The sequence below is a fragment of the Aquila chrysaetos genome, chromosome 1 (genome assembly GCF_900496995.4).
Source record: "Aquila chrysaetos chrysaetos chromosome 1, bAquChr1.4, whole genome shotgun sequence".
In the NCBI taxonomy this organism is placed as follows: Eukaryota; Metazoa; Chordata; class Aves; order Accipitriformes; family Accipitridae; genus Aquila; species Aquila chrysaetos.
In genome coordinates, this window is record NC_044004.1 from 71,818,677 (window position 1) to 71,840,295 (window position 21,619).

The 21,619-nt window shown below is 41.0% G+C and overlaps 1 protein-coding gene across 7 annotated transcripts in view; it reads left to right on the forward strand.

Annotated features, from left to right (window-relative positions):
- SLC7A11 (solute carrier family 7 member 11) overlaps window positions 1-16,550 on the forward strand; it is an 83,499-nt gene extending 66,949 nt beyond the window's left edge. For all 7 annotated transcript variants that reach the window (XM_041125607.1, XM_030024604.1, XM_030024595.1 and 4 more), the window contains 6 exons: window positions 1,581-1,704; window positions 2,895-2,998; window positions 3,495-3,591; window positions 6,628-6,777; window positions 8,479-8,656; window positions 14,342-16,550. In XM_041125607.1, the coding sequence (XP_040981541.1) occupies window positions 1,581-1,704; window positions 2,895-2,998; window positions 3,495-3,591; window positions 6,628-6,777; window positions 8,479-8,656; window positions 14,342-14,409 (721 nt within the window). In that variant the 3' untranslated portion in view covers window positions 14,410-16,550. The remainder of the gene's footprint in view (window positions 1-1,580; window positions 1,705-2,894; window positions 2,999-3,494; window positions 3,592-6,627; window positions 6,778-8,478; window positions 8,657-14,341) is intronic.
- Window positions 16,551-21,619: the final 5,069 nt, after the last annotated feature.

Genomic DNA, 21,619 nt, shown 5'->3' on the forward strand with positions numbered 1-21,619 from the left:
ATTGATGCAATATCATTGTGTCTACCCAGATTTGGTGCTGCAATATGGCATGATCCTCTTACCTACTTGTGTGTCTGGGTTAATGACAGTATTTGACACCATGGTTTCTAAGGTGGGCAAGATATGCAACAGTGATACTGTCCCACTTTATTTAGTCTCTGTTTAGCGTGTCTTTTCAGCTCTATACAGGTATAAAAAAGTTAAGGATTTCTTTGAGCAATAAGTACTGGTAGTGAAGAGGATCCTTAAATTCTGACCCAGCTGTGTTTCTTTGACAAAAATATCAGAAAATAATGGATCTTTGCGTTGGTTTTCAAAACACCTTTTCCTTTGAGGTAATTGCAATAATCCTTTAGGACAGTGTTTGTGGCCTCTTCTGGGACACCAAAATTCCTCGTTCTGTCTCTCCTTCTTCCTGCCTGATGGGGTGACCTTCACAGTAAAGTTCTCTAAATATGGCAACCTCTGCATCTCTTCAAAAGCAATCTTAACATAGACAGCTGGAGGGAACCGGCCATGAAGCAGGAGCTCTCAGCTCTCCTCAGAGGGAGTGCACATACTGCATCTTTCCAACCTCAACTCTCAGCCTTGGAATTAAAGGACCAAACATTTGTTTCAGCCCTGAGTCTGTTCTTGGTGCGATGCAGGTATCAGTGATATCTAGCAATGATATCAAGTGGAAAGAGACTAGAGTAACACTTGAAGCATCTGGGTTTTGTTCCTAACTCAAACATTCGCCTGCAGTGTGGCTTCGGATGAATTCACTGTGCCTCTGTTCCTCTTTAAAATAGAAATAATTCTGCTTTTCTGCTTTGCTGACCGGGAGGACATGCTATATAAAAGTTTGGTGTTATTATTTACTTGTGTGTTATTGTTCTGTCTTTTAGCTAAGATGTCAGGGGGTTTGTACTGTTCAGTACTATTTGTGCTGTGCTAACAGTACAAATTTGCGTTGTTCCTAGTTCTGTGTCATATTCTGCCCTCATGTATCCCTGAATAGAGAGGGAGGTAATTGGGATATGGTAAGGTGTGTGAGCGAAGAATTGCACAGAGGAGGAAAGGACAGAATTTCACATGCTAGATGGTTTGGCATCCAGGGGAAGATGTTGAACCACCTCCAGGTGGGCAGGCACTGAGTGCCAGTAGGTATGCTGGAGATGCCACTGTGATTGCTCTCCTGATACAGAGCTGGATCACCTGCATCTGTCATCTGCCTTATTGCTGGTTCAAGCACTGATACCTGCTGCCTTCCTATTGGGCTCAGCTGGAAAGTCAATATGGGTAGGCAGCTCAAATGGGCCATGCCTCTTGTATGGGAAACATGGGGACCACAGCCTCTTGGTGTCCCCAAAGGACTCCTCCCTCAAATGGTTTCTCACCTCTTCATTATAAACCTATTTGCTTTGTCTAGATGGTTTTGTTTAGGTGTGTTATTTTTTACTGGTAGTTTCTAATTATGATATTTCAGGATCACCGAATGTGCATTCACCATCATTAGTGGCTTCTTCTCATGTTATTTGTTTCATGTTCAGGGAACAGCAACCAGATTGCAAAATAATGAGCTACCTTGTGTATTTCAGAAACATACCCCTCGCAATATGCATTTCAATGATTATCGTCACAGTTGGCTATGTGTTAACAAACGTGGCTTATTTCACTACAATCAGTGCTGGGGAATTGCTGCTTTCAAAAGCTGTAGCAGTGGTAAGTTACAGAAGAAAAATACAAAGCTATGTCCCTGCTGCAGTTGTGTTTGTTGATATATTCTTATCTCCAGGGGAAAAAATCGGGGGGACACGTCCAATCAGGCTTTTCTATGGCTCCTCTTTTACACCACATATTAGCATTCCAGTGAAATTAGTCTGATTTTTGACTGATGAGTGGGATTGCACTTAAGGCCATCGATAGCATTTGTAATGTAATGTTAGACAGTATTTATTTACCTGATATAACGAAGTCAATAGGACTTAATTTTTATAGCCAAGTACATGCTTGAAAAATTCTGTGCTAAATTGTAGGCTGAACTCCTGGGAAGCAGGGAATACAGATATTTGTGGAAGTGGGAGCTCTGAACTATTTTTAGTAGCAAGAAGCGGTAACGCTGTCTCCGCACAACATGCGTCCCGAGTACTTAGGAAGGGGGTTGCTGTGAATACTGGAGTTCACTTGGGAAGGAGTTGCAAGGCAACCTGGTTTGGAAATACTGCTTTGATTGTTCTTGCTGAATTGTGGTGGTGACACTGATTTTTATATTTATGGTATCTGACTCGCAATGAGGAAATAAAAATTTCCACTTCTTTTCCAGTAGTGACACTGCTGTGGCTACTTCAATTGACGTGGCATTTAAAAATGACCAAATTCTGTAGCTCATGGAGATTTAGAAACAAAACATTTTGCAAACCTGAAAGAATATTGTGCATGTCTCCTGTGGTGCCCCAAACTCCAATTAAGGCTCTTCTGGTAACCTAGAACAACAAAGCGTGAATGGATGGACCGTAGCACTGGGTAGCATCAGCTAAGTAAAATGAAGGCTGTAGGAAAAAAATATTAGGTATACAGATCAGACCTCAATCCTTTCAGAATGGGTCTTCTTTTTTGGAGTCATAACGGTCTAAACTACACATAAATCAGGGCCCGATTCCACCTCCACAGCATTGCATTGCCTCAACTGGCGATCTTCCATGCGCAGTCAGGAGTAAGGGTGGGAGACCTCATCTGCAGTAGCCATGGTGTCACAAAATAAGAGGTAACAAATGCACAGCACAACTTTCAGTGAGGGATGCAGAAAAGGGGTATAAATAGAACTTACCATACTTATTAAGAATTTGTTAATAGACTAAAATTACTTTCATGTTTTATGAAAAATCAGTGTATGTTTCTCTCTCCTCTAACAGACCTTTGCGGAACGACTAATGGGGAACTTTTCTTTAGCTGTACCAGTATTTGTTGCTCTCTCCTGCTTTGGATCTATGAATGGTGGCATTTTTGCAGTCTCCAGGTGAGCATTGCTAATATTACTGGGGGTGAAGGGCATGGGATACACACCGAAGGTAAGGAAGCAAGGGGAAGGGAGAGTAGGATTCATTCCCTTAGCAGGAAATGAAAAATGACTAATGTTTACCAGGTGTGGGGCATTTTCTCACTTTGTTCCTGTTGAGTTTAGTACCTTATTTTTAAAACCCTTTGAATGATTTGGAAATGGATCCCTCTGAGCATAGCACTTACTTAATGGCTGCTTTGTTTCATGTGAAGGAGGGAAATTGGAGGGAAAATATTAACTAATTCCAAATAGCAATCATAGTGTAAGGTAAGGAGGGGACACCTTCAGAGATGACTTTGATTTCTGCATATGGGCTTCTCCTGCTAGTCTGTTCATTCAGAATACCTCAAACAAGCCTAAGAAGTGCTGCTGTGCTCTGTGACTTTCATGAGCCGCTTTGCCTAGTCACAGTAATGAGCACATTTAAAGTCTGTCCACATTTATTTCCCACCAGGATGTTCTTCGTTGCATCCCGCGAGGGTCACCTTCCGGAAATTCTCTCCATGATTCATGTCCGCAAGCACACTCCTCTGCCAGCTGTCATTGTTTTGGTAAATCATACAAACAAATGTTCTGCACAAGAATTCACATTACGGGCTTGCTCTGGAGGATTCGAACAGAATTTGGGCACTGCTTGAGTCTCATTTATTAATGTGTACGTGGGCTTTGGGCAGGGCAGAGGACAGCAAAGAGAGGAATGAGATTTGGGAGTTGTTCTTATTCTATCATCTCCTCCTTGCTATCTTGTCGGTAGCACTTGACTGCCTATCGCTGCAACCTAATTCACGTCTTATTGCCCTTTATTTCTAAGGACCTGCTAGTGATGAGCTAGTTCCCTTTCAGAGAAACAAATTCCAGTTAAACAAACAAACAAAAAAGGGATTCATTTCACTGGAAGTGCAGCTAAACACCAGCATCTGGGAGCACCCTAAAGGCTCGTTATACCACCTTATAGTGAAAAATGCAAACAATTATGCAGTAAGATAATGGAAGGGGAACCCTCAGAAGTGCCGTGTAGCGGTGATTAAAAAATGAGAGAACGTGTGCCTGGGCAACAGTCTGTGAATTGTCTAAGGAAAACCACCAGTATTATAGTGGAAATCCTATTACCGACTTCTAAAATAGCAGCAGAGCTAAATGTTGGCCATGCATTTGCATTGCAGACTAATTTGTATGGTAAAATGTTAGGACAAAATGTCAAAAAACCAACCTCAAACCTCAGTTTGCACAGTGCCAAGAAGATTTCCACTTGCAGTCTTCATAACCATGGGTGTTCAACCCCTCTTTTGGGACCAATGACTGTAATGTATCCAGACAGACCTCTGCGTCTGTGGGGAGTTCTAGCCACAGCAGAAGACGCGTGTGCGTCTATGAGTGTACGCTAGTAAGATCAGATGCTTGTACTGGAATTTAAATCAGTTTTTGCTATAGATGCCTATAAGCTCACTTCTGAAGTGCCAGCTGAAATGTTGAATTGTATATGTGCACATACAACCGTAGGCTTCCAAATTTTGAAAATTAGGCAATGTGATTATGGTGAAAAGTTTTAATGGAATTCATTTTATATAAGCATTTACTTTGCATTTTATTTCTTTGGGCTGAAGTAGTCATACCTTTCGGGCAAATTGCTTTGACTGTTTTCTGTGGAATGAAATGCATAAAATGTATTAACATATTATTTTTTTCTGAATGACTTTTTCTGCTATTGCGTCTGGTCCTGTTACTCCAGTGCATTGATTTCCTTTGAAAAACTCAGTTTCTCATATGAAGATGGCTTTCCTTCAGAGATTGTAATTTTTTTTCTTACCTTATTGCAACTAGAGTAGGTACAGGATATATTCTGCATTGATAGTCTGCATTTTAGCATTTTCCTATTTTATTTTTCCTGCCAAGGTCTACACACTGTAAAAAAGAAAAGAGCTCTTGAGGAGAAACTGAGAAAATGAACATGTTCAGTGTTTGAGGATTGTTAAATAAAAAAGCATTTTTAGGAATTAAGAAATCTGTTTATCTATGTATGTCCCGGTATTTGATAGATGTGTGTGTAGGAGCTCCAAGAAATCATGCAGTCTGATTGTAACTCTACTTTTTTTTTTTTTTTTTTTCTTGATAGCTCTCCTTCACTGTCCATGGCCCTTTGTTGCATTATCATGCTTATAACATAACTGAGACTTTAAACTTTTAGGGGCTGAGTCTATATAGAAGAAATCTTGCCCAATATAATTCAGTGGTAAAATTTCCTTTGACCTTTACAGATAAGGAGTTTGCTTAATATGCGTGTGTAAAGAACCAAGCACTTTGTAAGTCATTAGAGGTTGGGAGCCAGAGACCCATATTTGAAATATTGATTGTGCTGGTTCAAATCCATGCTGTCTTCACTGCTTTAAAAAAAAAAATTAAAAAAAAAAAAAAAAAAAAAAAGAGAGAGAGAGAGAGAGAGAAAGAGAGGCTGGGAGTCTAGATAACTAATACAAGTTAGTTTTCCTTACATAAAGATTTAGCCCAGCATTTTACTGCATCTGCAGCTGATTTGACCTGTTGCCTCGTTATAAACCTAGAGAGGCTGTTGCTGCCAATATCTTTCCTCTTGCTGAACAATAAGGGCTACAGTGAAGTTGACTCATTCCTTCATCCCTGAATGCAAGGACTGTGTCATTGCAGGCATAGAGTGTCTCATGCAGGAAGTGCGAACTACCCCACAGAGTTGATCCAAGCTACAAATATTCTGCTTTTGTCCAGAGATTACCCTGAAATAGATCCCTATAGCCTACACCAATCATCTAACCTGAGGTGCGACACTAATTTATACATAAGCTTTTGCCTGCCTCACAGAAGCCTTGTATCTCGGAACAGCTTTTTAATGAGGAAATGTATTTATTCCAGTGTCCCCTCTCCTTCTCGCTGTTCAGTAGCCACCTGAGTGACAGCTAAATGCTTCTCTCTGCTTTGAAATGTTTGCACTTGTGATGTGCAATAGGTCTACACCCTGCAAGCCTGAAAAGCATACTGCAAATACAAGCTGGTGGTGACCCGGTGTGCCCAGCTGGCACCCCGGGGGGTGTAGCTACTTCTTACCATGTCCCCTTTGCTGAGTTCTCCTCTCGCAGCCTGGGGGACTATAAGACTTCTTCCTTCCACAAGACACCTACAAACCTCTGCTTTCGTATGATCACGTGTGACCGAAATGTAACTGCCCTTATCATTTGCATCAGTGACGAGCGAGTAAAACTGCAGTGGGCTAAGGTATTTGTCCGGTCCTGTGAGAATGGTGCGCAGGATGCTCAAGTATTTTGGCGACGCAGTGGGCTGTGTGCTTGTGTATTTGCCTGGGTCACAGGGGACAGATATGTATTGATCACGTGTGGCCGTACGGGACAGATATATATTGATCAAACGTGATCTCGGGGCAGCTAGGTATCGATCACACACCTGATTGCATGACAAAGGCAGGCCCGAAGTCTGTGGCCCTCAGGTGTCCCTGCAAAAGGCTGTGCTGTTTGTCCCCATGGAAAAATTTGACATCCCTGCTGTAAAATAATAGAGATCAATCCACTAAACCCCTCTTATGCTCTGAATTTCTTTTGCAGCATCCTCTCACAATGATAATGTTATTCAACGGGGATCTCTACAGCCTCCTGAATTTCCTCAGTTTTGCCAGGTGGCTTTTTATTGGACTAGTAGTTGCTGGGTTGATTTATCTCAGATATAAACGTCCTGATATGCCTCGTCCTTTCAAGGTAACCTCCGCTTTCTACTGTTTTACATGAATCCTTCTCCCTCCTATGTATTCTGTAGTCAGACAGTAAAAGGAGCATTTTCGGATGTAGAAAGCTAGCCTCTTTTTTTGAGAAAAACAGGGTTAATAGAAAATAGTCTTTTGCACTCCGAGTGTTTTCCTGCAAGCTCCCCAGCGCTACCCCAGCTGCGTTCCCTGCTGAAAGATAATTCTTGCCTATTCCCTGGTGCTTGGGGGGCAGCAACTGAAGCTGCTGTGCCAAAGCGAAGGTGTTTGCTCAGTTTTGCCTGTCTGTCGCATTGAGGCAGTGTGATGCAAGCTGTGTGAAAATATGTCTAGTCCTGTGTAGTCACATAAGGTTCAGACTGCAAATATTGGGGTTACATGTGCCAACCTGATTTTCAGCCAGTCGTCTATTTAATGTCTCCTTTGATAAGGCCTGAATAATTTTGCCACCAGAATTCATGTCAAGCGTAAGCATTAATATTAAGCATTTATTTCATTGCTTATCCAATATCAAATACACCAATTTTATGTGCAAATAAGTTGTTAGTGCTCTTATTATGATATCTGGGGCTTGCAATGGATTTGCAGACACAGTTATTGTGAACCCAGAAAGAAAATGCAGATAGCCTGGCCTATTGAACAGTAGCTGTTTTGGCCTCGGTTCTGCCATTCTTCTTGCTTATTTTAAGTAACATCTTACAAAGTTGTCCCGTTGTGTATCCAGAAAGATAATGTCCATCATGAAAAAAATGGAGGAATCTATCCCTATTTATGTATTGCCAAGAAGGCTATTTTATGAAGAGCTAAGAATGTGTGCTGTTGCATTCTTGTAGGTGTATCTGTAAATAAGAAGGTCAACAGCACAACCTATTTTGTTTTGATTTAAAAAAAAAGCTTTGACAGTGCACAAAAGAGGAACAGTAATGCTTCAAGGCATGAAAAGAAGAGAATAATCTCCAAGGAATTCTCCAATTCTCCGTTACACCAAACATCTCACAAGCCATGCCTGTAGGCGTTTCCTTCAGAGAGGTGCTAACATAGTGATTGTAGTGGTGTTCTTGAAAACTGAGAGAATTAATTTGATATTGTTATTTTTTGTACTTTCAACAGTGACACTAATAATGCTGTCAGTCCTACAGTCAGAAAGTGCTTTTTCAACAGCTATCAGTTGCATAATGCTATCAAATATCTTTATCACTAGTCAAATTGGTGTTTAATTTGCTCTCTTCCTGCTAGATTTTGATTTTTACCTTAGGAAGAAAATCAATATGTTCTTAATAGTTTTAAAAGGTGACTTGAGCTCCTGGTTGTGTTTTAAAATGTTTTCTAATAGGTAATTATCAAAGAGGAAATCTTTACTGCGGTTAGTGCAGCTTACTTATCTACTGGGGGATTAGAGAAAGGACTTCCGCAATGTAACTTATTTACAGCCCTTACGTTTTAAAGGATGTAAAACTGTAGTGTTTTAGTATGTAATTAAAAGACTTCTCTGGTACTCATTGCATAGCACTCTGTGTAGCTTGGTTTCTGCAGTCATTGACATTTTGTGTGCATGTTCTAGATACCTATATTTCTCCAGAACTATCCTGTACTGCTGGGTTTTATCCAATTTACGTTTCATGGAACATTAAATGCCATAGTCATTCAATAACAAGGTCAATGTAAAGTAATGGTTCTTTGTGTGGTTATGTTTCAGGTGCCTCTATTTATTCCAGCGTTGTTTTCCTTCACCTGCCTCTTCATGGTTGCACTGTCACTTTACTCTGATCCAGTGAATACAGGGATTGGATTTGCAATAACCCTGACTGGAGTTCCTGCTTACTACCTCTTTATTGTATGGGACAAGAAGCCAAAGTGGTTCAGAAAGCTTCTAGGTAAGTCCCGGTGGGACTTCTCTCCTTTGTGCAAACTCTGGGGATTTCTCAGGGCTCCCCATGTTGTGAAATCCTTCCAATCGATCCTCTCAGCTGCTCCTAGCTGGGGGATGACAATGCAAGTTTCCTTCTGGTACATGCTATAGCATCGCTCCGCCGGTTACAATCGATGTCCACTGACGAAGGAGATACGTTTACAGCAAGCCTATTCTTCAGCTAGTGATTGATTTTAAATGACTGGATGCCTCTCCTCCTCTTTCCTTCTCCCCTCCCTCCCCTACAAACATCTGATTCCTTTTAAATCACCCACCTCCAAGCCCTGGCCACTGGCCTACGCTAATAGACACGAGTATTAACACTCCTAGGAGAATCGGTTTAGAAACTTAAACATCACAGTTGTGATGACAGGATGGGTTTGGTGCTCCCTGCTGAGATGATGTGTCTATGGACCACTAAGGAGTATTTGGAATGGGACAGGATCAGGCAGGCTTGGTGTGGGGATATTGTCCTTAGCGGTGGCTCCCGACAAAATGATAGCAAAATATACTGTGCCTGACACACCTCTGTGGAAATTGTTTCTGTGCTTCATGACAAACGACTTCTGCGTGACTTGGCTGTAGTATTTCACACCTGAAATACACTAGGAATCATTTTTATACCATTTCTGAAAGTTTCTGAAAGCATTTGTGGAAGTTCTGATGTGTTGGAGAAGGGTTATTTGGAGCATTTCAATTAGAAAGAAGTCAGTATAATTTATTACAGCTCCCCATTCTTCTCTTTTCTGTTACTCAGCTTGCTAAGTTTCCAAAATGGAAGTAATTTTCAAAACATGAAACAAGAATATAGGCAAAATATTTGAGGAATAACGGGTAATTTATTAAAAAAATCTGAAAGAAAATCTCTTCTGCTGCAAAAGAAAAACTCAACCCATGAAAGTTTTCAACTAAAAATAGTTTATTGGTATAGGTGCCAAATCAAAAATGCATATTGTCTTCTGTGCTTCAGTCTTAAGGGATGATTTAAAATGAGCTGCTCACAATAAAAGAATGGGGGTTTTATATGTATTTTGTTATACTATCATCTTTTATGTGTATTTTCTCTATATAAATATATGTTACATAGTTATGACCTATCTGTTGTAGGATCTATGAGTTTCTCAATTCATGCGGGGAAGTACATAGACAATAGGGCAGAAAGTATTTACAGAAAAAGATGTTAGTTTAAGACTAGCACACTCTGGTCATCTTAATTTTATATCCATGAAGTTATAAATTACTTGCAATGTCCTGGGAATGGGTAGAAAGCTCCAGTGCAAATGAAAACAGTTGTATGCAAAAGCACATTCTATTAAATAGTTGGTTTCTTGTCTGTCTATAATTTCTCAGCCTTGACATTTAGGGACTAGGAAATTTTCCCTTATGAAACCCAGGAGATTTTTGGCATTTTCTGTGAAGTCTCAGAGGTTTTGGAATACAGTTACTTGAATCTCTGGCCACAGGATGCCAGTGTTGAACTACATTGCTTGGGTGAGAGAAAAAATATTCTCTTTAAGGTAGACTGGGTAGATGTGAAGCTTTTTCTGCCAGCTGTGACAATGAAGGTGATTCTTCTAGCTTTTCAGATAACACAAAATTCTCCTCCTAGAAAGAAGGCCTGGTGCCTGTGTAATAATACCTATGGATGGACACAGGCTAGTGGCTCAGAGGGGAAAGCAGCAGGTGCCAGTCAGTGGGTGAAACAGCTTGTTTGCTTTGCAATTATTATTCCCAAAATAACAACAGTAATGATGGAAAACTGATGCTTTGACAGTTTTGGGGTGGAGCAGAGTGGAGATTTACTTGTTAAATAAAAAGATTTTTTTTTTTTTTTCATTGGAAGAAGCAATAAACCTTCTGTGTAGAATCATTAAACTGGCATTATTTTTTGAGTGTTAAGGGAGCTCCATTGTATAGCCTGAGAGCATTTTTCAAAGGTATTGAATGAGGAAAAATTCACTTAAGGTACCTCTGTGAGATACAGAAAAGTCAAGTCATTGGGCAGCTGCAAGTGTGAAACAATATGCGCTAGATGTACATAGGCATGAAAGAGTAATTCCAGACATGAGGTTGTCCTAGTTTCAGCTGGAATAGAGTTAACTGTCTTCCTAGTAGCTGGTACGGTGCTATGTTTTGAGTTCAGTATGAGAAGAATGTTGATAACACACTGATGTTTTCAGTTGCTGCTAGTAGTGTTTAGACTAATGTCAAGGATTTTTCAGCTTCTCATGCCCAGCCAGCGAGAAAGCTGGAGGGGCACAAGAAGTTGGCACAGGACGGAGCCAGAGCACCTGACCCAAACTGGCCAACAGGGTATTCCATACCATGTGACGTCCCATCTAGTATAGGAACTGGGAAGTGGGGGCCGGGAATCGCCGCTCGGGGACTAGCTGGGTGCCGGTCGGTGGGTGGTGAGCAATTACACTGCGCATCATTTGTACATTCCAATCCTTTCATTATTGCTGTTGTCATTTTATTAGTGTTATCATTATCATTATTCGTTTCTTCTTTTCTGTTCTATTAAACTGTTCTTATCTCAACCCGTGGATTTGCTTCTTTTCCCGATTTTCATCCCCATCCCACTGGGTGGGGGGGGAGTGAGTGAGCGGCTGCGTGGTGCTTAGTTGCTGGCTGGGGTTAAACCATGACAGAGGTAAAGGACAACAGGAAAAAATAGGATTGTCGTTTAAAAGGTAGATTTTTGCCAGCTTAACTGGGTAACTTTCTTTGAGAAGATAACTGATTTTTCTAGACAAAGGAGAATGTGATAGATCCAATCTACTTAGACTTCGACAAAGCATTTTGTGTAGTACCACGGGCAAGTGAAAGCCTGTTAGTCTGAACATAGCACCATGCTAACAAGGCTGTTCCCGAGCTGCTTCATCTGCGCAGCTCCGTGCACGACCAGGGTGGTGTGGGGCTCTCCTTACCCATTTGCAAAGTCACCTTGTTGGGGAATTTGACTTGTTCAGCTACCCAGACGTGCTTTGGAGATGAGAGATGACCGCTGCTCAGAAACCCTATGTGGAACACGGGCTATTTAAGTAAAGCACAGCACTGGTGCAAAACCACATGGGTACAGACCAGCCCCATGTGAGATTAGACTGGATATTCAGAACAGGTTTTGTAAGGATCAGAGGAGAGGGATGTTGAACAGCCAGAACGAGTAGTGGGATAAAAGACCCAGCCTGGAGATGAGTACATTTATGAGGGGGGTTTCAGGCTGGTTACAGTAGCAGAGTGCGTGAATGAATTACCCAAGAAATCCCCTCCAAGACTGAACATCTTTGCTTTGCACATTTTGACTGACCTTAATGGCATTTGCATTGCCCATTCTCCTTACCAAATTACTGTATTGAACAAAAGGTAACTTCACAGTTTGTGGGGTTAATAGAGTCTGGGTGGTATTTTGCAGTGAGAATAACATTTTGTTCTCTCCTTTTCCAACAAAATTTTGCTGTAGCACCAGATGTGCTGGGACAAATAATTTCCAGCTAGTACAGGCTTCATTTGACCTCTGCTTTCTTGCTTTTTGTAGAACTAATGTGAAAATGAAAAAAAGTCAAGCCTAGCAAATCCTACGAAGAAGATTAATGTGTAAAATGATGGGGCACCAGCATGAGAATGCTCCTATTTGGACTTCCTCAGTCGAAAACCCAACCTTAGACTCAGATTTAAAACATCTATTTCTTTACAGTGGATTGAATTGTGAGGAACTTAAAAGTCGAATCCTGCTTTCTTCATAGCCTGAGCCCATGCTGGAAAAGAGATCTGTTTCTATAACAATATGTCTTTTTCAGGGTTATTTACAAACACGAGAGGATGATACTTGCTCACTCAGGACATGGTGTTATACTCTCAGTTTGCTTCTCTTTGTCGAGTTTGTGGTGTTGGGATCCACAGGAAATCATCTCAGCATTTTGCTGTCACAGATTTTGTGTCCAGTCTTGCACATATGCAGTAAATTACTGCTTTCTTTCCTCATCCAAGCTTTATGTAGTGCTCGTGTAGATACCAGGTCTGGGTTTTTTATAAAGCTTGTCCCCTGGGACCTATTTCGGGCAAATTCTCCTCTTGAAGGGGAAAATTAGGGTTTAAAGTTGCAGGGCGGGAGTGGGGGGAAGTAAGTTGTCTTTACTGTCATGGTATGTTAAGTTATCTTGTTACGAATGTGAAGCTAGTCCTGTAACTCCAGGTACTGCTCAAAGCAGACAGTACAGAGATGCTGACTGGAGACAGATTGGAACATTTTTTGGGGAAAATACTCCTTACACTCTCTTATCCTGAGTATATTGCAACCAAAAAAACCCAAGCAAGCACCCCAGCCCCCCCAAGTTGTCTGATTGCTCCTCCGTGGCTTCATCCCAGCGCAGAGCCAAACTACCCCGTGGAAATGGAAGAGTGGCAGCTGCCTCCCGCCACAGCGAGGGCAAGGTCTTGCTGCAGGTGTCTCCGTCAGGTTTGTCGAACAGGGTATTAAAATCACAGCCAGCTCTCGAAATGCCCACGCTTTCCCTCTGCTGCTGTGCCCTTTTCCAAGAGCTGTTACACCATAGCTCAGCTTGACAGAAAGTCTGTTTTATTTCTTCTTCCTTTGCTCGGCCTCAAACCTGGAAGGGGTGGGATGGCAGGGGCGAAGCCGTGCTGGCTTTCTGCTGCTGGCTTTCCTCCTGCCCTTCACCCCGGCCGTGCTTAGCCTAGCTCCGAAGTCCCCGCTGCAGGTAGGGGAGGGAGATGGGAGGAAAATGCAGTCCCTGTTGACTCTCAGCCTCTCTGACCCCATCAGTTTATAGCGTGAGGGTAACCTGGCTTTGCACTGAAGCGGTGACCTCCAGAGAGAAGAGCAAAAGATGGTAGAGTCTGCCTTAGGAGAGCAGGAAAGTAGTTTCAGTTTGTATCTTCTGTGAGTTGCACTGTTTTACCCTCCTTACTTTACACTGGTGTAAATGCCGACATGTCATGCTAGACAAGGAAAATCAGAACTTTCTCTTACAACAACTTCCGCTTGTTTAAAATGGGTTACTAAAAAAAAGTGGCAAGCAAAAGGAGTGGTAAGAGAATGCTCTTTTACTGTTCTATGTTTATGAATCAGTACCCTAAAAAGAAAACCACCAAAACCACCAGAAGGAAATAAATGTCCAGAGAAACAAAAAGACAGCGTGAAGCTGCTTTGGATGTGTGACATCCTTAGACCTGTGAAGCTTTGTAATCATTGTTTTCTTTTATTTTAATTTTTTTTGTCTTTTTTTTTGCTTAGGCAGGTCTTGGCACAGCTGAATTAACTTGTTTGAACCCTTTCAGACTTTTATTTCGACTTTGCAACTTCGTTAAAACTAAGCAGTTGTGCAGAGTAGTCCTGCTTTAAGATAGCCTTTAAATGCATGCAGACCTTTATTGAACAAGTTTATACGTCCATACCCTTCCGTTATTATTTTATATGCATAGCCTTGGATCAGAGGCAAAGAAAACATAGTAAAAAAGAAAAAAAAAATTGAATCAGACATTTAAATGATATATGCATCTGGTATATAAGACCACTGTGAACTGTATGTGCAAGTAGGCTGTATAGCAGCTAAAATAATTTTCCTGGCTGCTTCTGCCTTCTCCATCCCCACCAAAATTTCCCACGTGTATGCTTTTATCTTTGCAGACAGGGTAACCGTAACGTTGCAAATCCTCTTGGAAGTTGTCCCATCAGAGGAAGACCAGAAATCATGATCTTCGTGTACAGCTTTTGGCTTGGTGTTTCATTTCAACCTGAGGAAGAGGGTAGGGACATTTCTCCCTCTACCTAACATTCTGCAAACTGGAGGAACAAGTCACAGCTGAGATGAATACCAAGCAAGTCAGTTACCAGAACTGTATTTTATGATGTTGCAATTTTTTTTTTTAATGTGGTTCGTTTATATGTAGAAAGCAAGAACTCATGCTATGAGGGAACTCATCTCTTCACTATTTCTTTTGTTACAGTGTCATATTTTAACAAACCGTAGGTTCGTTAAACTAGGATTTTGGTTGCATTGTCACTGAAAATAGGTTTAAGCAATGTGTAAGTAATAGTCAGGTGTACTGTGAAGAATGTATCCTGCTTGCTGTCCCTGAAGAACGCAACTCTCACCAGAAAGGGCGAGATAAAGCTCTGCTGAGTTTCACTTACTAATGTTTTTCCCGTCACTCCATTTGGCAGCCCGATGTGACTTCTTTTGCCTCACTGGGAGCACCAGCACACTGATGCAGAAGCACAGCAGTTTCTTCATTCCAGACTTTTTATACTATAGCTGATGGGAGCATCTTCTGAGAATTAATATTTCTGCCAGTGGGGTAGGAAGATTTTAGCCTGGGGACAGTAATTTCATACCTGTTAAAGTTTCTACCAGTCTGGAAATGATTGCTGTTTTTACCAATGTTTCTTTGTCTACATATGTATAGGAAATACAGCAACTGAGTAATCATCTTCAAATGAGTCAAAACATTTGAATGCGACCTCCGTTGCTGTATTAATATTTTCTCTATGGAAGCATATGGACCTGCAGCTATCAGTCAGGGAAACCTGATTTTAAAGTTTTATATCATTGTTGGTGGGCAGAAATGAGTAATAGTCACTGGTGGGAAGACTGTATAGACATGGCAATAAATACAATACCTTTTTTTGAATAAGGTATAAGGCAAGCTACAACAGATTTCTTGAATGGAGTAGGGTATGCGCCTAATCTGTGGGCTTTTCATTCAAGCATACTCCAATTAACTGGGCCTTGAGACACCAAGGAAGAGGTGCTCTGCCAATGTCATCATCTTCATGGTTGTATCTCAGCAGAAACAGAGAAAGGCCATCAAAACTGATAAAATCAAATGCAATTCATCTTCAGAATGATGTTTGAGCTGAGATTTGGCTCAAATATGAGCTGAAGTTTTGCCCTTTTTTTAAGATAGTTGTAGATAAAGAAATTTTCTAATGCTTAGAAATTCAGTTTTATATTGTTAGTTGAAGACTACTCAACCTTAAGATTAAGGTTTGTTATCACTCTGTTAAGAATATAATGCTTAAATATTGAATGCACTACTTTTTGAGCTGTTTGCTATCAGCAAGTCATATGTTTCATGAAAACTTTTATGGAACTAAGCAACATTAAACTTCCTAAATTGGGAGAAAAGCACAACTAGTAGCCAGACCACTACAGTAAAGGGAGACTGTGTGTTGTATATGTGTTGTATATATCCAGAACATCTGCCATTTTAAGGGTGTACAGTAAAATGTCTTAAATTTATATGTGTTTTTCTTTCTTGTATTTCTATGGTGGAATTTCATAGAAGTAGGGAAATGGGAGTAACTGATTATGTAGAAGAGCAGTAATTTAAGACACAGAAAACATTTTGCAAACAATTTTTTCTTTAAATGTTTTCTCTTTACATTAACTTAAAGTATTATTTGAAACTCTTTTAGGCAAACATTTTGAGAGAGATTTTTATGTTGACAGTGCATGTGTTTAATTACTATTTACATTTGGGTCAGAATTCTACTTTTGGGGCCATCTCCTGCCATCCCAGGTCACCAGGTTTGGCCTGTGTCATCATGGAGCATCTTCAGAGTACACAAACTGCATTTCTCTCTGATAAAAATAAACTTCCTGATGCCCTCCAGGAGAGCACCTAACATACTCCTCCACTAATGGATGCTGAGTGCGTGGGATCCCACCAGAGCTAGTCCAAAGCAAAACCTCCTGAACATTGATAGTGTGGATGCCAGGTTTTCAGCACCAACTGTTTCATTCCATGTATTCACTCCTATTGTGCCACATTACTTGAAAGTTTGAATGTGGGCAGTGTTAACTTGTACAAATAAATGGGCTCTGTAAATATCATTGAACGTTGCTTTATTTTCCCGTCGTGGACTATAAAGTTTAGAAATGTTTCTGAAGCCTGTTTCAATGACCACATTTTACTAAGCTTATTTAATGTAAGGGGTTAATTTGTCCCAAGGGAAATCCTATGACTCTTTGATTGTGAAGTTGTATATTTTAGGAAGAAAAAAAATTACCTGCAAAATCAAAACCTATTTTTTTTTTTTGAAAATACATGGGGATTCTAATTTTAGGTTCAGTTTCTTTAGCACATACAATCACAACACAAAATATTGTAATGGGGTTTCCACTGCATTATAAAAGTCAGTATTAAGGACTTTTATTAAACCTGGAAGTGAAGCATGTTCCCACAAATTGAGGAAAAACACGTTACAAATATTTTTTTAAAGCATTGAGTTATTTTTTGAGAATTTTTAAAGTATTGTCCTCAGAGTCGTAAAGGAAATACTTCTAAAATGAAGGATAAACTTTATATGTAATTTTTCTTATTAGGACCTGAGGTAGTCAGGCCAATGACCACCAAAGACTACTTCTGTGGCGAACTTTAGCGATCCTTAATTTTTTTATTTGTTTTTCTCCTTGCCCTTTGCACTTTTATCAACTGGACTCTGTCAAAACATCTCTGTCCTTTTGTTTAGGTGGGTGCTGCTGTTTTTCATCTTTGAATTTGTTGCCCTTCTGGGGTATAGGCAGCAGTGTCACCAAAAAGGCAATAGAAATGAACATTTTATGTGAATAGCAAATACTGACGAGGTTTAGTACAACACCTTGTAGAGACACAGTTCAGCGTCCGAAGCCTCTGAAGATGCTGACTTATCTTTGCAACTCCTGATCTGGCCTGCTATGTGGCCTAAGGCATGATTTTATCAGAGGGGCACGTTTTGATTTCTGAAGCCTGCTCCCAGCTCTGCATGGGCACAGTGTGGTCGACTTTTTCTCTGGTGCCACATGCTGCAGGTCTGTCCCTGCCATCCCCTCCCAGCCCGTAAGTCTGCCGTGGCTTTCAAGGGGCTATCGGATGGGAGCCAGAGGGTCCCCTCTTCCTTCCCTACATCAGCAATACACTCCTTGTCTGGACCGAGAGCTTTCACGATTCATTTCTGCTGCTCCAGGTGATTTCCTTTATACGCAGGAATCAAAGCGGGTGAGAGAGAATCTCATTTTTTAAATGAGGTGCCTGTGGTCTGATAAAATCTGAATTGTGTACGTCACGTGGAATACTTCCAGATCTACCCTATGGAGCTTTTCATAGGTATCGTGCCCTTTTTGCATCGTTGTACAGGGACATTTTTGGTACAAGACAAAATACACTGACGCGACTGGCAGCTGCAAAGTTTTAGGAGTGCTTTTTGTCACGATGGCGTGGGGTTTGCGAAGCAGAGGTGCTGACACGCCGCCGACGGGCAGCACCTTCCCAGGAACGCCGCAGCCTTCAGCTGTGGCTGAGGAGCAAAGGTGCTTTAGCGTGATGCCTGTCCCCAGCTCCTTGCCTTGTCAATCAGCTCCCAGGCTGCTGCTGTTTGCACCGTAGTGTTTTAAGTTAACCTGCATTGATTTTGGTCTGCCTTAAAATACTGCGCCATCAATCACGGTGTTTTAGAAGCTGGTTCTGGAGCCTCTCCACAGTAGAGAGAGGTAGGTAGCTCAGAGCTGTGAATTCAGCAGCTAAACATCTAATATCTCGTAGGGGTGTGTGTATATATATGTGTTTGTATATATTGCCGGAACATGTATTCAAGTTATATTTTTATGGGAAAACTTCTAAGTACTTTTGGAGAAGCCGTTCAAAATGAAGCAACTATCATAACTTTTATGCCACATTTTAAAATTTTCGGTATATTTTTCACTTTATACAGGAATTGTGGCTTATTTTTACTCTCACTTGTGCATTTTAAAAGTTGTCTTTTAATGCTAGTGTACAGTAACAAAAGCATTTAATCTGATTTGATATAAATATGCATCTGATCAACATCACAAACTAAGGGCCAAGCTGGCTTAGAGAAAGACAAGCCTGAGGAAACTACGCTGCTCCAGGACATGATGCATCCCATGCTAAGACAGGTACTTAAGGTAGGGGAGATGAACTGATCTCTGGAATTGCTCATAGCTGTTTTTCTTGAAGGAGGAGATGGGAAGACTAGTTTAAGCATGCCTAACGTGTTAGATAGCTGAGCGGGAGTGAAATGAACCCTAAGTTACTGCAGCCAGTATAACAAAATTACTGAAAGTCCTTATGTTCTGAACTGATTGATACCGAGGATCACAATTACCCCCTAAGAATTACTTATTTTCAATCCAAATTGCAAGAGAGGTTTCTTTTGACTAGGACACACTACATTTTCCAGATTTTCCAATTTGAATTAAAACCAAACCAAAACACTTTCCTTGCAAGAAGTTCATCTACCTTTGACTATGTGTGTATATAAAGATAACTCTTTGGCTGAATGTATATGCTCCTGCTTTTTGATTTTCAGCGGAAAATGCAGCCTTCAATTTAAGAATATTTTTCAGACTTTATTCTACAGAAAAAGGTAGAAGTTACCTATATCCACAAGGTAGGTAGCTAATTGTGTTGATGCAACAAGATGAAAAGGACTTTCCATGATGTTGAATACCTCCAGAATTTTTGGTTCAAGCATTAGACATATATCAGGATCCAGACAGATTTTAATCAGTAGAGGTCTTAGAAAAATGGGTGTTGATCTTTCTTCAGGAGGAAGTAGATATTTCATTTTTCCAACATACCTATCAAACATTGTGTTTAATGACCAGCAGAGAACAGATGGCTCGTATAGCAGAGCCTGTAGCAGGGAACACACTGAAATCCAGTGCAAAAAGTGCATTTATGTCTGGGAAGGATGCGAATGACAAAGTCTGGCATTTTGAACCTGGGAAGAAGTGGTCGGGGCAAGTGCAGGACAATGTGTGATAGCCCCTGTTTGGTTATAGGGCTGCTCCCTAAGACTGGAGTCTTTTCTGCAGCGACTGCAGTGTCCGTACGGCTGCTGGCCCAGACAAGGCCAGTAACAAACGCCAGTTCAGGAACATCACTGGACTTTCAGACATCTGAACCGGCTTGCACTCTTAAACTTACTCACAGTCTATATATAGTCTGTAAAGGTGTTTTTTTTGTGCAAGCCTCATAACGGTAGTGAGGACAACCATCCTAAGAAAGTGCACTTGTGCCCATGCCAGCTTGTGTCCCACCTAAGGTGCTGTGGACTCCCCCTCAGCCTGGCTCTCCCCTTCCCAGCAGGACCAGTCCCCAGGGAGGGCTGGAGCTGCCAAAGGGAGATGGCAGGGTTGAGATATCCCTGTGCCCAGATAGGAGCTCTTGTCTGCAGAATATCGCAGCTGTGATTATTTTTTTCTCCTCAGACATCCCCCCTCCACTCTTTTATCCAGTTCTCTGTGGTGATGAGTCTGGAGTAATTCAGGAAAGTCTCCTCGCCTTACTTAAACACCTGCTGGTGACTCGTTGGGACTTGGCAAACTGATGTTGAATTTCCTGCTTGCCTTCAGAAGCCTATATATTTTTCTTGCATGTTAGTCCATGTCTAATTTGATTTCTGTTATTGTCTTTTTGCCAAGGATCTGCTGGGGAGCGTGTCTACAATTGACACACCAATTCTGTTTACCTTTGCTTTCTTGTTTCCTTTTTATTCAAAGAAACTTTTGAAAAAATTTTTTTCCTTGAAGTGCAAAGACCCAAATGGATAAAACACCTTTTCCAACAAAGGCTTGACTTTATCAAGAGAGAGTTTGGATCCTCTTTACATTCCCTGTAACAGGAATGTCTACAGTGTTGCGATCTAAACCGAAGCTTTGATATTTTCTAAATATCGTATTGATGATGATCCAACATGGTTATAAAAGCGCTGTGGCTACAGTCAGTTTTATGCTTCTGTAGCTCTTTCTCTTCTCACAACGCAAGCTACAAAACTTTCCCACTGCTAAGCTTTTCTGCAGGCCTTTTTCTGCTCCCAGGAATTCAGCTAGATCTCCTTTGAAAGGGAAATACCATCCCTTCCTTTGGGGTGCACCTCCCTGTCTAGAGTCGGTGCTTTGGATGTTAACAAGTGACCGTAGCTGCAGACAGGCACCTTGCTGAGCCCAGAGCTTGTTCTGTTCAAGGGGAGCTGGAGTCCTGGGTTTTATAAAGTAGCCAGCTTTTGCAATCAGTGCTCATACTTGTACTTACAATGTTTTATAAAATTGTTACCTAGGAATTTTGGTGGTTTTTTGTTTGTTGGGTTTTTTTTTTTTTTTTCACCTCCCTGTTTGTTACGAAAACCTTAAATGTTATGGGACAGTTTTCTAATTTTACTCCGTACTGTTGGCTCTGCCTCAAGAAAGCCTTTTGATGCAGTTTTAGCTGCCAATATCACTTTGCCATTCAGTCATTACAGTGTAATTGGATCTAAAGTACGTGTATAATTTGCTGCTAGCAATGTTGGCTTGTCTTAATTATGATATCCAGCTGATTTCTAAGGAGACTAATCAATGAATATGCATAGCATAGTAGACAGACTTCTACAGATGAATGAGTGAGTCTTTACAAGAACTTGAGCTTTCATGGTACCTACGTATCAAGCTGTTTAAAAGCACTGAAGCAGGATCTCCGGCTTAAAGTGGACGGGGGCTTTCAAAAGAGCTTGTGACACAGCCCAGGACACAGTGTGTGCAAAGCCTGAGGTGTTTTAGACTGTGTATATCCATGCGTTCTGCCACGCTTGGCAAAATTTCTAGGAGAAAATGAGGAAAATCCTAGAGGGATAAATATGAACTCCTAGGCAGATGATGTTTCGTACCATTTCCCCAGTGCTTTCTCCTACATTCACCCTGACTGAAGGTTACAAATAACTTTTCACTGAAAGCATTTCCTTTCAGTGTCTCCTCTGCAAGCCAGCTTTTTGAGACATCTGTATTTAATTTTAAGCTGGGTGCTATTCTTGCCCATCCACTTTCGATTTTTTAAGCCTCATATTTTTCCTCATCTGAAAACTGTCATGTCATAGAAAACCAGCTTTCCAGGCCGTAGCAGTACTTTTTAAAAAAAGTAACACGAT